General features: G+C 56.1%; 1 protein-coding gene across 5 annotated transcripts in view; it reads right to left on the bottom strand.

The window, feature by feature from the left end:
* The window catches only part of LOC122553861 (dynactin subunit 1-like), a 203,046-nt gene that overhangs the window by 75,642 nt on the left and 111,478 nt on the right, over positions 1-15,926 (bottom strand). For all 5 annotated transcript variants that reach the window (XM_087992308.1, XM_087992316.1, XM_087992310.1 and 2 more), the window contains 2 exons: positions 6,355-6,515; positions 5,583-5,751 (listed from right to left, as the gene is read on the bottom strand). In XM_087992308.1, coding sequence (XP_087848434.1) covers positions 5,583-5,751; positions 6,355-6,515 — 330 coding nt within the window. The remainder of the gene's footprint in view (positions 1-5,582; positions 5,752-6,354; positions 6,516-15,926) is intronic.

Below are 15,926 nucleotides of genomic sequence, written 5' to 3'. Positions count from 1 at the left end.
AAACTCCTGCCTCTCAGATTGCCTGAACATAACCATCTTGCACTCCATCTTCCTGGTTATAATGAGTGGATTAATGCTGGTTACTCAGCTGAGAGAGATATAGCTCACCAACAGGGACCAAAAGCATCTAAAGGGGCATGGATAGGGTAAATTGACAAAGGTCTTTTCTCTGGGTGGGGGGGGGGGGTCCAGAACTAGAGGGCATAGGTTTAGGGCAAGAGGGGAAAGATATAAAAGGGAACTAAGGGGTAATTTTTTCACACAGAGGGTGGTACATGTATGGAACGAGCTGCCAGAGGAAGTGATAGAGGCTGGTACAATTACAGCATTTAAAAGGCATCTGGGTGGGTATATGAATAGGAAGGGTTTGGAGGGATATGGGCTGGGTGCTGGCAGGTGGGTTGGGATGAGTTGGAGTGAAGGGTCTGTTTCTGTGCTGTACATCTCTATGACTGTAACCATGGACAGGTCAGATTGCTGGAAGTTTAATGAGCTAAAACAGTAACTCCGTCTCTCTCTGTCCCTCCCCCTTTGTGAATGCTGCCTGAACTGTTGAGTATTTTCTGTTTTTAATTTGCATCCCTACGAACTGTAACATCTGGCCTTTGCATAACTCTGATTGTAACCCAAGTCACCAAGTGGCATTCAGACCTAGTTCAGTGATCAAGAAAAATCCATGGAATCTGACTGAAGGGAGTTAGGGTTAAAATGATAATGTCACTGGAGTAAAAATCCAGATACAGGATATTCTTCTATAACGTGCGTTTCGTCAACACGATTTGGCTGTAATGTGATTGGTGAATGCGTTTTTTAAAAAGACGAACTCCTGTTGGCTGTTACACAATACCATCCCTGGCACGAGGAGTTACCTAGCGCTGAGTCCACTCGAGGTGCTCACTTCAGGTCAAGCAGACGAGGATGGATAATGGGGCAAGGTTTTTCTGACCTTACTGTTGATGTTTTTGAGGATGTCTGTAGAAATTATTCCAGGACAAAAAATGTGGATCTCAAGATTCTCATCATTATAGATAATGCACCCAAGCCACCCTCCCACCATCAGTGAGCTTTCTGAAAAGATCAAAGTGCTATTTCTATCTCGGGACATAACCTCTGTCATTCAAACCAAGGACCAGGGTGCAATAGCAGCTTTTAAAGTTTATTATTTAAAGCACACATTCAGGAAGCTGCTTGCAACTCCTGAGGGGGAGAATCAGGACAATGCTGTTCAGTTTAGAAGAGCTTTCACATTAAGAATGTGACTGACATCATTGGGGAGGTCTGTGGTGATGTCAGTAAGAACTGGTTGCATGCAGTTTGGTGGAACCTTCTCCCAGATTTTCTTCATGAGTTTTAAGGAGTTGAACCATCAGAGGAGATCTCAATAATCAACGAACATTGTGTCACTCTTACAGAGCAAGTTGGATTTGAAGGCGTGGAGACTGAGGATGTCGAGGAGATGCTGGAGTCCCATTGTGAAGACCTCTCTACAGCTGATCTACAACAACTTGTTGTTATGGGGGAAACTGAAGCTGGAGATGAAGACAATGAAGTCCAGGATGTAGCAGCACAAGAACTTTCCACTTCCCTTCTGTCTTCTATCCTGAGGGGAGTTGGGAAGCAGTTGCAGCTCTGAGGAGACAATGACTAACATGCAGAATGCAGCAGGATAGCAGTTTGAGGCAGAAAGCCTTATCTGACACCCTGTGAACAGCTTCCTCATGGAAGGAGAAAGATGGCAAAACAGCAGAAACTAGCCTTTTTTTTAAAACCAACCCTCAAGAATCAGTCTGAGCACAATGCACCTCAGGCACCCACTGCTGGATTACACCCTGCACCCAGAACTACACCTGAAAATAACAGAACACAGAACAGTACAGCACAGTGCAGGCCCTTCGGCCCTCGATGTTGTGCCAACCTTTTATCCCACTCTAAGATCAGACTAACCTCCATACCCTGCATTGTACTATCATCCATGTGTCTATCCAAGAGTCGCTTAAATGTCCCTAATCCACTCCAAGCCCCTCACCATCCTGACTTGGAAATATATCCCATTCCTTCACTGTTACTGGGTCAAACCCTGGAATTCCCTCCCTACCAGCATTGTGGGTCAACCCACAGCAAGTGGACTGCAGTAATTCAACAAGGCAGCTCACCCCCACATTGTGAAGGGGCAACTAGGGATGGGCTATCAATACTGGCCAGCCAGCGATGCCCAAGTCCCACATATGAATAAGTAAAAAAACCATTGGTTAGGCCAGAGGGAGAGTACTGCGTGCAGGTCTGGAATCCACATTCTAAGGGGAGAAGGCGCAGAGTCCAACACAGTCCACACCAGCCGGGAGGGACAGGCGTACCAACACCAACCGGGAGGGACAGGCGTACCAACACCAACACAGTCCACACCAGCCGGGAGGGACAGGCGTACCAACACCAACCGGGAGGGACAGGTGTACCAACACCAACACAGTCCACACCAGCCGGGAGGGACAGGCGTACCAACACCAACCGGGAGGGACAGGTGTACCAACACCAACACAGACCACACTAGCCGGGAGGGACAGGCGTACCAACACCAACCGGGAGGGACAGGTGTACCAACACCAACACAGTCCACACCAGCCGGGAGGGACAGGCGTACCAACACCAACCGGGAGGGACAGGCGTACCAACACCAACCGGGAGGGACAGGTGTACCAACACCAACACAGTCCACACTAGCCGGGAGGGACAGGCGTACCAACACCAACACAGTCCACACCAACCGGGAGGGACAGGCGTACCAACACCAACACAGTCCACACCTGCCGGGAGGGACAGGCGTACCAACACCAACACAGTCCACACCAGCCGGGAGGGACAGGCGTACCAACACCAACACAGTCCACACCAGCCGGGAGGGACAGGCGTACCAACACCAACACAGTCCACACCAGCCGGGAGGGACAGGCGTACCAACACCAACACAGTCCACACCAGATGGGAGGGACAGGCGTACCAACACCAACACAGTCCACACCAGCCGGGAGGGACAGGCGTACCAACACCAACACAGTCCACACCAGCCGGGAGGGACAGGCGTACCAACACCAACACAGTCCACACCAGCCGGGAGGGACAGGCGTACCAACACCAACACAGTCCACACCAGATGGGAGGGACAGGCGTACCAACACCAACACAGTCCACACCAGCCGGGAGGGACAGGCGTACCAACACCAACACAGTCCACACCAGCCGTACCAACACCAACACAGTCCACACCAGCCGGGAGGGACAGGCGTACCAGTACCAACACCAACACAGTCCACACCAGCCGGGAGGGACAGGCGTACCAACACCAACACAGTCCACACCAGCCGGGAGGGACAGGCGTACCAACACCAAAACAGTCCATACCAGCCGGGAGGGACAGGCGTACCAACACCGTCCACACCAGCCGGGAGGGACAGGCGTACCAACACCAATACCGTCCACACCAGCCGGGAGGGACAGGCGTACCAACACCAACACAGTCCACACCAGCCAGGAGGGACAGGCATACCAACACCGTCCACACCAGCCGGGAGGGACAGGCGTACCAACACCAACACAGTCCATACCAGCTGGGAGGTATAGGCGTACCAACACCGTCCACACCAGCCGGGAGGGACAGGCGTACCAACACCAACACAGTCCACACCAGCCAGGAGGGACAGGCGTACCAACACCAACCGGGAGGGACAGGCGTACCAACGCCAGCACAGTCCACACCAGCCGGGAGGGACAGGCGTACCAACACCAACACAGTCCACACCAGCCGGGAGGGACAGGTGTACCAACACCAACACAGTCCACACCAGCCGGGAGGGACAGGCGTACCAACACCGGCACAGTCCACACCAGCCGGGAGGGACAGGCGTACCAACACCAACACAGTCCACACCAGCCGGGAGGGACAGGCGTACCAACACCAGCACAGTCCACACCAGCCGGGAGGGACAGGCGTACCAACACCAACACAGTCCACACCAGATGGGAGGGACAGGCGTACCAACACCAACACAGTCCACACCAGCCGGGAGGGACAGGCGTACCAACACCGGCACAGTCCACACCAGCCGGGAGGGACAGGCGTACCAACACCAACACAGTCCACACCAGCCGGGAGGGACAGGCGTACCAACACCAGCACAGTCCACACCAGCCGGGAGGGACAGGCGTACCAACACCAACACAGTCCACACCAGCCGGAAGGGACAGGCGTACTAACACCAACACAGTCCACATCAGACGGGAGGGACAGGCGCACCAACACCAACACAGTCCACACCAGCCGGAAGGGACAGGCGTACTAACACCAACACAGTCCACACCAGCTGGAAGGGACAGGCGTACTAACACCAACACAGTCCACATCAGACGGGAGGGACAGGCGTACAACACCAACACAGTCCACACCAGCCGGGAGGGACAGGCGTACCAACACCAGCCGGGAGGGACAGGTGTACTAACAGCAATGCTGACGCCATGACCCTCCAAAAGCCTGGGTGGTGGGCTGGCCACATGCTTAGGACACCTGCCTTCTGACTGCCAAAAGAAATCTTCTTTGCCCAGCTCAAGAAGGCACTCGAATGAGAAGGACAAAGAGTTTCGAAAGCTCCTGAAGGAATGAAGCGTACTTCCCGATGTATGGGAGACCCTCCAACTGACTTGGACCAAGGTCCTGTCTGAAGGGTGACAATTCTTTTCGAACACTTGTCAGCAAGAGGGAGAAAGGAGAAGGAGCTGGAGAAAGGAATGCCCAAATCCAAGGACCACTTCCACCTCCTGGAAACATCTGCCAGGGGAGCGAAGGCTCTGGGATCAGGCGTATGTGTCACAGAGGGAACCACACAACCCATTCGCAGTGGGGAGTGAGTGATTGCTAATCTGGGCCATATCCTAAGGATTGGTGCATTGGATGAAACAGCATGTCCCTTTGGCTGTCTGCAACAAGCAAGTTACTGATGGTTACCAACCAATCAGCATTGCCCTCTCATCGCATGGCGGGTTTCCCTTCGAATTGGTATTTCTTGCAAATTGTCCCTCTTTGTACAACACAATGAGCTTGGATAAAATGTTTCTTTTCTCAGCAATACCTCACTGATGATACCCGTAGAGAACTCTCTGACACTCACCAGGGAGAACGCATCAATCATCATAACAAAGAGACCCCACTCACCATAAACTCAGTCATCCACTGACAGTAACCTAGTCATAATTCACCAATAGTAATGAAGGATAATGCATTGACAGTGACCTGACCATAACCCTTGGCAACTAACTGCCAGAGACCACTGATAGTAACACAGTGATAGTTCGTCATTAATAACTCAAGAGAATGTACTGACAGCAACTAGGGTTCAAATGTTGGAGCCAGTGGCATACTAGCATTGCCCCTGACAAGCAAACCTGACGGTTCGGGGAATGCTGTGGGAGATGTGACCTCAAATCCAACTATAGCATCTGGCTGAATTAAAATTCCATGACAAGAAGCCAGGCTCAGTAACAGGAAATGCTCAGTCGTCTCGATCAGTCACTAACTGACTTTGGGTCGACGGTACCTGATAGTATTTAATGGCCTTGGTGAGAGGCTCCACATTAACAGTCTCGTCCAATTGATCTTTGTGAAGGAGTTCAATGAGGAAATCCAGGGATCTCTCATGTACGCTCATCTCAGGGTAAAGACCTCCAATCTTCTTATAGACATCCACACTGCATTGATCTAGCGCCCTGGGAAACAAATACCAGTCAGCAAAGATCACACACACAAACTAGCATTTGTCCAAAATTCCATCCCTTACATTCAGGAAAGGTCATGGTCAATTGGGACAGGATGGGGAGGGGCTTGGAAGGGAACTTGCCGGGGGTTGGTGTTCCCATACATCTGCTGCAATTGTCCTTCTCGATGGGTTTGGAAGGTGCTGTCTGGGCATCTTTGCTGAATTTCTGCAGTGTATCCTGCAGCTAGTACACACTGCGGCTACTGAGCATCAGTGGGGGAGGGAGGGGATGTTTGTGGACATGGTACCAATCAAGCTCAGGCTGCTTTGTCTTGGATGGAGTCAAGCTTCTTGACAGTTGTTGGAACTGCAAGTGGGGAGTATTCCCTCACCGTCCTGAGTGTGCCTTGTAGATGGTGGATAGACTTTGGGGAGTCAGGAGGTGAATTACTCGCTGCAGTATTCCCAGACTCTGGCCTGCTCTTGTGGTCACTCTGCTTATGTGGTGAGTTCTGTTCAATGTTAGGTTGTGACCACACTATGTCAAGCCAGTGTATGATGCGGAGTGATATACTGTCCCAGAAGCCAGTCCTCTGGCATTAATCAGGCTTACTGTTCATATTTGTGCAGCGTGGCCTGGAGCAGGGTCAGCGAATAAACCAGGCCAGCACCAAAGCTCATCTGTTCACCCAGTGTCCCCCTCAGGCCCTGACGCTCGCTGTAATCCTCATTCAGCTCAAACTTGTCTTGAGCATGTTTGCTAATCAGCTCCGCCTGGAAAGGAACAAGAAAATAGTCAACAACTCTCTCAGATGTCAACCACAGCTCGACTCACAAAGCATCCAGTCCTGCTCACTTCAAACCATCCCAACAGACCCACCATCGTCAGGCACCGGGCCATGTCTGACCCACGCTGTATCCTTCACGACTGACCCTCACACAGTGCGGTACACACCCACACACTGACCCTCACGCAGTGCGGCACAACCACACACTGACCCTCACACAGTGCGGCACACCCGCACACTGACCCTCACGCAGTGCGGCACACCCACACACTGACCCCCCCCCACACACTGAGGGACACCCACAAACTGACCCTCACAGTGTGGTAATCCCCACACACTGACCCTCTCACAGTGCGGGACACCCACACACTGACCCTCACAGTGCAGTAATCCCCACACACTGACCCTAACACACTGACCCACACACACTGACCCTCACAGTGCGGTAATCCCCACACACTGACCCTCACACAGTGCGGGACACCACACACTGACCCTCACAGTGTGGTAATCCCCACACACTGACCCTCACACAGTGCGGTAATCCCCACACACTGACCCTCACACAGTGCGGTAATCCCCACACACTGACCCTCACATAGTGCGGTAATCCACACACACTGACCCTCACACAGTGCGGTACACTCACACACTGACCCTCACATAGTGCGGCGCACCCACACACTGACCCTCACACAGTGCGGTACACCCACACACTGACCCTCACACAGTGCGGTAATCCCCACACACTGACCCTCACACAGTGCGGGACACCCACACACTGACCCTCACACAGTGCGGTACACCCACACACTGACCCTCACACAGTGCGGCACACCCACACACTGACCCTCACACAGTGCGGCACACCCACACACTGACCCTCACACAGTGCGGCAATCCCAACACACTGACCCTCACACAGTGCGGCACACCCACACACTGACCCTCACACAGTGCGGTAATCCACACACACTGACCCTCACACAGTGCGGTACACCCACACACTGACCCTCACACAGTGCGGTAATCCCCACACACTGACCCTCACACAGTGCAGGACACCCACACACTGACCCTCACAGTGTGGTAATCCCCACACACTGACCCACTCACAGTGCTGCACACCCACAGACTGACCCTCACACAGTGCGGTAATCCCCACACACTGACCCTCACACAGTGCGGGACACCCACACACTGACTCTCACAGAGTGCGGCACACCCACACACTGACCCTCACACAGTGCGGCACACCCACACACTGACCCTCACACAGTGCGGTAATCCCCACACACTGACCCTCACACAGTGCAGTAATCCCCACACACTGACCCTCACACAATGCGGGACACCCACACACTGACCCTCACACAGTGCGGCACACCCACACACTGACCCTCAAACAGTGCGGTAATCCCCACACACTGACCCTCACACAGTGCAGTAATCCCCACACACTGACCCTCACACAATGCGGGACACCCACACACTGACCCTCACACAGTGCGGTACACCCACACACTGACCCTCACACAGTGCGGCACACCCACACACTGACCCTCACACAGTGCGGTAATCCCCACACACTGACCCTCACACAGTGCAGTAATCCCCACACACTGACCCTCACACAATGCGGGACACCCACACACTGACTCTCACACAGTGCGGCACACCCACACACTGACCCTCACACAGTGCGGCAATCCCAACACACTGACCCTCACACAGTGCGGCACACCCACACACTGACCCTCACACAGTGCGGCACACCCACACACTGTCCCTCACACAGTGCGGTACACCCACACACTGACCCTCACACAGTGCGGTAATCCACACACATTGACCCTCACACAGTGCGGTACACCCACACACTGACCCTCACACAGTGCGGTACTCCCACACACTGACCCTCACACTGTACGGTACACCCACACACTGACCCTCACACAGTGCGGTAATCCCCACACACTGACCCTCACACAGTGCGGGACACCCACACACTGACCCTCACACAGTGCGGGACACCCACACACTGACCCTCACACAGTGCGGTACTCCCACACACTGACCCTCACACAGTGCGGTACTCCCACACACTGACCCTCACACAGTGCAGCACACCCACACACTGACCCTCACATAGGGCGGCACACCCACACACTGACCCTCACATAGGGCGGCACACCCACACACTGACCCTCACACAGTGCGGTACACCCACACACTGACCCTCACACATTGCGGTAATCCCCACACACTGACGCTCACACAGTGCGGGACACCCACACACTGACCCTCACAGTGTGGTAATCCCCACACACTGACCCTCACACAGTGCGGGTCACCCACACACTGGCCCTCACACAGTGCGGTAATCCCCACACACTGACCCTCACACAGTGCGGTACACCCACACACTGACCCTCACACAGTGCGGTACACCCACACACTGGCCCTCACACAGTGCGGTAATCCCCACACACTGACCCTCACACAGTGCGGTACACCCACACACTGACCCTCACACAGTGCGGCTAACCCACACACTGACCCTCTCACAGTGCGGCACACCCACACACTGACCCTCACACAGTGCGGTAATCCACACACACTGACACTCACACAGTGCGGTACTCCCACACACTGACCCTCACACTGTACGGTACACCCACACACTGACCCTCACACAGTGCAGTAATCCCCACACACTGACCCTCACACAGTGCAGGACACCCACACACTGACCCTCACAGTGCGGTAATCCACAGACACTGACCCTCACACAGTGCGGTACTCCCACACACTGGCCCTCACACAGTGCGGTAATCCCCACACACTGACCCTCACACAGTGCGGGACACCCACACACTGACCCTCACACAGTGCGGTACACCCACACACTGACCCTCACACAGTGCGGGACACCCACACACTGACCCTCACACAGTGCGGGACACCCACACACTGACCCCCTCAGTGCAGTACACCCACACACTGACCCTCACACAGTGTGGCACACCCACACACTGGTCCTCACACAGTGTGGCACACCCACACACTGACCCTCACACAGTGCGGGACACCCACACACTGACCCTCACACAGTGCGGTAATCCACACACACTGACTCTCACACAGTGCGGTACACCCACACACTGACCCTCACACAGCCCACACACTGACCCTCACACAGTGCGGTAATCCCCACACACTGACCCTCACACAGTGCGGTACACCCACACACTGACCCTCACACAGTGCGGTACACACACACACTGACCCTCACACAGTGCGGGACACCCACACACTGACCCTCACAGTGTGGTAATCCCCACAGACTGACCCTCACACAGTGCGGTACACACACACACACTGACCCTCACACAGTGCGGTAATCCACACACACTGACCCTCACACAGTGCGGTACACCCACACACTGACCCTCACACAGCCCACACACTGACCCTCACACAGTGCGGCACACCCACACACTGGTCCTCACACAGTGTGGCACACCCACACACTGTCCCTCACACAGTGCGGTAATCCACCCACACTGTCCCTCACACAGTGCGGTAATCCCCACACACTGACCCTCACACAGTGCGGTACACCCACACACTGACCCTCACACAGTGCGGGACACCCACACACTGGCCCTCACACAGTGCGGTACACCCACACACTGACCCTCACACAGTGCGGTACACCCACACACTGTTCCTCACACAGTGCGGTAATCCCCACACACTGACCCTCACACAGTGCGGTACACTCACACACACTGACCCTCACACAGTGCGGCACACCCACACACTGACCCTCACACAGTGCGGTACACCCACACACTGACCCTCACACAGTGCAGTAATCCCCACACACTGACCCTCACACAGTGCGGGACACCCACACACTGACCCTCACACAATGCGGTAATCCACACACACTGACCCTCACACAGTGCGGTACACCCACACACTGACCCTCACACTGTACGGTACACGCACACACTGGCCCTCACACAGTGCGGTACACCCACACACTGACCCTCTCACAGTGCGGGACACCCACACACTGACCCTCACACAATGCGGTAATCCACACACACTGACCCTCACACAGTGCGGTACACCCACACACTGACCCTCACACTGTACGGTACACGCACACACTGGCCCTCACACAGTGCGGTACACCCACACACTGACCCTCTCACAGTGCAGCACACCCACACACTGACCCTCACACAGTGCAGCACACCCACACACTGACCCTCACACAGTGCAGCACACCCACACACTGACCCTCACATAGGGCGGCACACCCACACACTGACCCTCACACATTGCGGTAATCCCCACACACTGACCCTCACACAGTGCGGGACAACCACACACTGACCCTCACACAGTGCGGCGCACCCACACACTGACCCTCACACAGTGCGGTAATCGCCACACACTGACCCTCACACAGTGCGGCACACCCACACACTGACCCTCTCACAGTGCGGCAATCCCAACACACTGACCCTCACACAGTGCGGTAATCCACACACACTGACCCTCACACAGTGCGGTACACCCACACACTGTCCCTCACACAGTGCGGTAATCCCCACACACTGACCCTCACACAGTGCGGGACACCCACACACTGACCCTCACACAGTGCAGGACACCCACACACTGACCCTCTCACAGTGCGGGACACCCACACACTGACCCTCACACAGTGCGGGACACCCACACACTGACCCTCACACAGTGCAGGACACCCACACACTGACCCTCTCACAGTGCGGGACACCCACACACTGACCCTCACACAGTGCGGGACACCCACACACTGACCCTCACACAGTGCGGTAATCCCCACACACTGACCCTCACACATGCAGGACACCCACACACTGACCCTCACAGTGTGGTAATCCCCACACACTGACCCACTCACAGTGCTGCACACCCACAGACTGACCCTCACACAGTGCGGTAATCCCCACACACTGACCCTCACACAGTGCGGGACACCCACACACTGACCCTCACACAGTGCGGGACACCCACACACTGACTCTCACACAGTGCGGCACACCCACACACTGACCCTCACACAGTGCGGCACACCCACACACTGACCCTCACACAGTGCAGTAATCCCCACACACTGACCCTCACACAATGCGGGACACCCACACACTGACCCTCACACAATGCGGGACACCCACACACTGACTCTCACACAGTGCGGTAATCCCCACACACTGACCCTCACACAGTGCAGTAATCCCTACACACTGACCCTCACACAATGCGGGACACCCACACACTGACCCTCACACAGTGCGGTACACCCACACACTGACCCTCACACAGTGCGGCACACCCACACACTGACCCTCACACAGTGCGGTAGTCCCCACACACTGACCCTCACACAGTGCAGTAATCCCCACACACTGACCCTCACACAATGCGGGACACCCACACACTGACTCTCACACAGTGCGGCACACCCACACACTGACCCTCACACAGTGCGGCAATCCCAACACACTGACCCTCACACAGTGCGGCACACCCACACACTGACCCTCACACAGTGCGGTAATCCACACACACTGACCCTCACACAGTGCGGTACACCCACACACTGTCCCTCACACAGTGCGGTAATCCCCACACACTGACCCTCACACAGTGCGGTAATCCCCACACACTGACCCTCACACAGTGCGGGACACCCACACACTGACCCTCACACAGTGCAGGACACCCACACACTGACCCTCTCACAGTGCGGGACACCCACACACTGACCCTCACACAGTGCGGCACACCCACACACTGACCCTCACACAGTGCGGGACACCCACACACTGACCCCCTCAGTGCAGTACACCCACACACTGACCCTCACACAGTGCGGTAATCCCCACACACTGACCCTCACACAGTGCAGGACACCCACACACTGACCCTCACAGTGTGGTAATCCCCACACACTGACCCACTCACAGTGCTGCACACCCACAGACTGACCCTCACACAGTGCGGTAATCCCCACACACTGACCCTCACACAGTGCGGGACACCCACACACTGACCCTCACACAGTGCGGGACACCCACACACTGACTCTCACACAGTGCGGCACACCCACACACTGACCCTCACACAGTGCGGCACACCCACACACTGACCCTCACACAGTGCAGTAATCCCCACACACTGACCCTCACACAATGCGGGACACCCACACACTGACCCTCACACAGTGCGGCACACCCACACACTGACCCTCAAACAGTGCGGTAATCCCCACACACTGACCCTCACACAGTGCAGTAATCCCTACACACTGACCCTCACACAATGCGGGACACCCACACACTGACCCTCACACAGTGCGGTACACCCACACACTGACCCTCACACAGTGCGGCACACCCACACACTGACCCTCACACAGTGCGGTAGTCCCCACACACTGACCCTCACACAGTGCAGTAATCCCCACACACTGACCCTCACACAATGCGGGACACCCACACACTGACTCTCACACAGTGCGGCACACCCACACACTGACCCTCACACAGTGCGGCAATCCCAACACACTGACCCTCACACAGTGCGGCACACCCACACACTGACCCTCACACAGTGCGGTAATCCACACACATTGACCCTCACACAGTGCGGTACACCCACACACTGACCCTCACACAGTGCGGTACTCCCACACACTGACCCTCACACTGTACGGTACACCCACACACTGACCCTCACACAGTGCGGTAATCCCCACACACTGACCCTCACACAGTGCGGGACACCCACACACTGACCCTCACACAGTGCGGGACACCCACACACTGACCCTCACACAGTGCGGTACTCCCACACACTGACCCTCACACAGTGCGGTACTCCCACACACTGACCCTCACACAGTGCAGCACACCCACACACTGACCCTCACATAGGGCGGCACACCCACACACTGACCCTCACATAGGGCGGCACACCCACACACTGACCCTCACACAGTGCGGTACACCCACACACTGACCCTCACACAGTGCGGTAATCCCCACACACTGACGCTCACACAGTGCGGGACACCCACACACTGACCCTCACAGTGTGGTAATCCCCACACACTGACCCTCACACAGTGCGGGTCACCCACACACTGGCCCTCACACAGTGCGGTAATCCCCACACACTGACCCTCACACAGTGCGGTACACCCACACACTGACCCTCACACAGTGCGGGACACCCACACACTGACCCTCACAGTGTGGTAATGCCCACACACTGACCCTCACACAGTGCGGTACACCCACACACTGGCCCTCACACAGTGCGGTAATCCCCACACACTGGCCCTCACACAGTGCGGTACACCCACACACTGACCCTCACACAGGGCGGTACACCCACACACTGACCCTCACACAGTGCGGCTAACCCACACACTGACCCTCTCACAGTGCGGCACACCCACACACTGACCCTCACACAGTGCGGTAATCCACACACACTGACACTCACACAGTGCGGTACTCCCACACACTGACCCTCACACTGTACGGTACACCCACACACTGACCCTCACACAGTGCAGTAATCCCCACACACTGACCCTCACACAGTGCAGGACACCCACACACTGACCCTCACAGTGCGGTAATCCACAGACACTGACCCTCACACAGTGCGGTACTCCCACACACTGGCCCTCACACAGTGCGGTAATCCCCACACACTGACCCTCACACAGTGCGGGACACCCACACACTGACCCTCACACAGTGCGGTACACCCACACACTGACCCTCACACAGTGCGGGACACCCACACACTGACCCTCTCACAGTGCAGTACACCCACACACTGACCCCCTCAGTGCAGTACACCCACACACTGACCCTCACACAGTGCGGCACACCCACACACTGACCCTCACACAGTGTGGCACACCCACACACTGGTCCTCACACAGTGTGGCACACCCACACACTGACCCTCACACAGTGCGGGACACCCACACACTGACCCTCACACAGTGCGGTAATCCACACACACTGACCCTCACACAGTGCGGTACACCCACACACTGACACTCACACAGCCCACACACTGACCCTCACACAGTGCGGTAATCCCCACACACTGACCCTCACACAGTGCGGTACACACACACACTGACCCTCACACAGTGCGGTACACACACACACTGACCCTCACACAGTGCGGGACACCCACACACTGACCCTCACAGTGTGGTAATCCCCACAGACTGACCCTCACACAGTGCGGTACACACACACACACTGACCCTCACACAGTGCGGTACACCCACACACTGACCCTCACACAGCCCACACACTGACCCTCACACAGTGCGGCACACCCACACACTGGTCCTCACACAGTGTGGCACACCCACACACTGTCCCTCACACAGTGCGGTAATCCCCACACACTGACCCTCACACAGTGCGGTACACCCACACACTGACCCTCACACAGTGCGGGACACCCACACACTGGCCCTCACACAGTGCGGTACACCCACACACTGACCCTCTCACAGTGCGGTACACCCACACACTGACCCTCACACAGTGCGGTACACCCACACACTGTTCCTCACACAGTGCGGTAATCCCCACACACTGACCCTCACACAGTGCGGGACACCCACACACTGACCCTCACACAATGCGGTAATCCACACACACTGACCCTCACACAGTGCGGTACACCCACACACTGACCCTCACACTGTACGGTACACGCACACACTGGCCCTCTCACAGTGCGGGACACCCACACACTGACCCTCACACAGTGCAGCACACCCACACACTGACCCTCACACAGTGCAGCACACCCACACACTGACCCTCACACAGTGCAGCACACCCACACACTGACCCTCACATAGGGCGGCACACCCACACACTGACCCTCACACAGTGCAGCACACCCACACACTGACCCTCACACAGTGCAGCACACCCACACACTGACCCTCACATAGGGCGGTACACCCACACACTGACCCTCACACATTGCGGTAATCCCCACACACTGACCCTCACACAGTGCGAGACACCCACACACTGACCCTCACAGTGTGGTAATCCCCACACACTGACCCTCACACAGTGCGGGACACCCACACACTGACCCTCACACAGTGCGGCGCACCCACACACTGACCCTCACACAGTGCGGTACACCCACACACTGACCCTCACACAGTGCGGGACACCCACACACTGACCCTCACACAGTGCGGCACACCCACACACTGACCCTCTCACAGTGCGGCAATCCCAACACACTGACCCTCACACAGTGCGGT

This window comes from Chiloscyllium plagiosum, unplaced genomic scaffold, assembly GCF_037043375.1.
Source record: "Chiloscyllium plagiosum isolate Xiang-an unplaced genomic scaffold, Cpla_swu_hap1 HiC_scaffold_1, whole genome shotgun sequence".
NCBI classification, from domain to species: domain Eukaryota; kingdom Metazoa; phylum Chordata; class Chondrichthyes; order Orectolobiformes; family Hemiscylliidae; genus Chiloscyllium; species Chiloscyllium plagiosum.
Note: the sequence above shows the minus strand (reverse complement) of the source record. Positions and strands in the feature narration are given on the sequence as shown.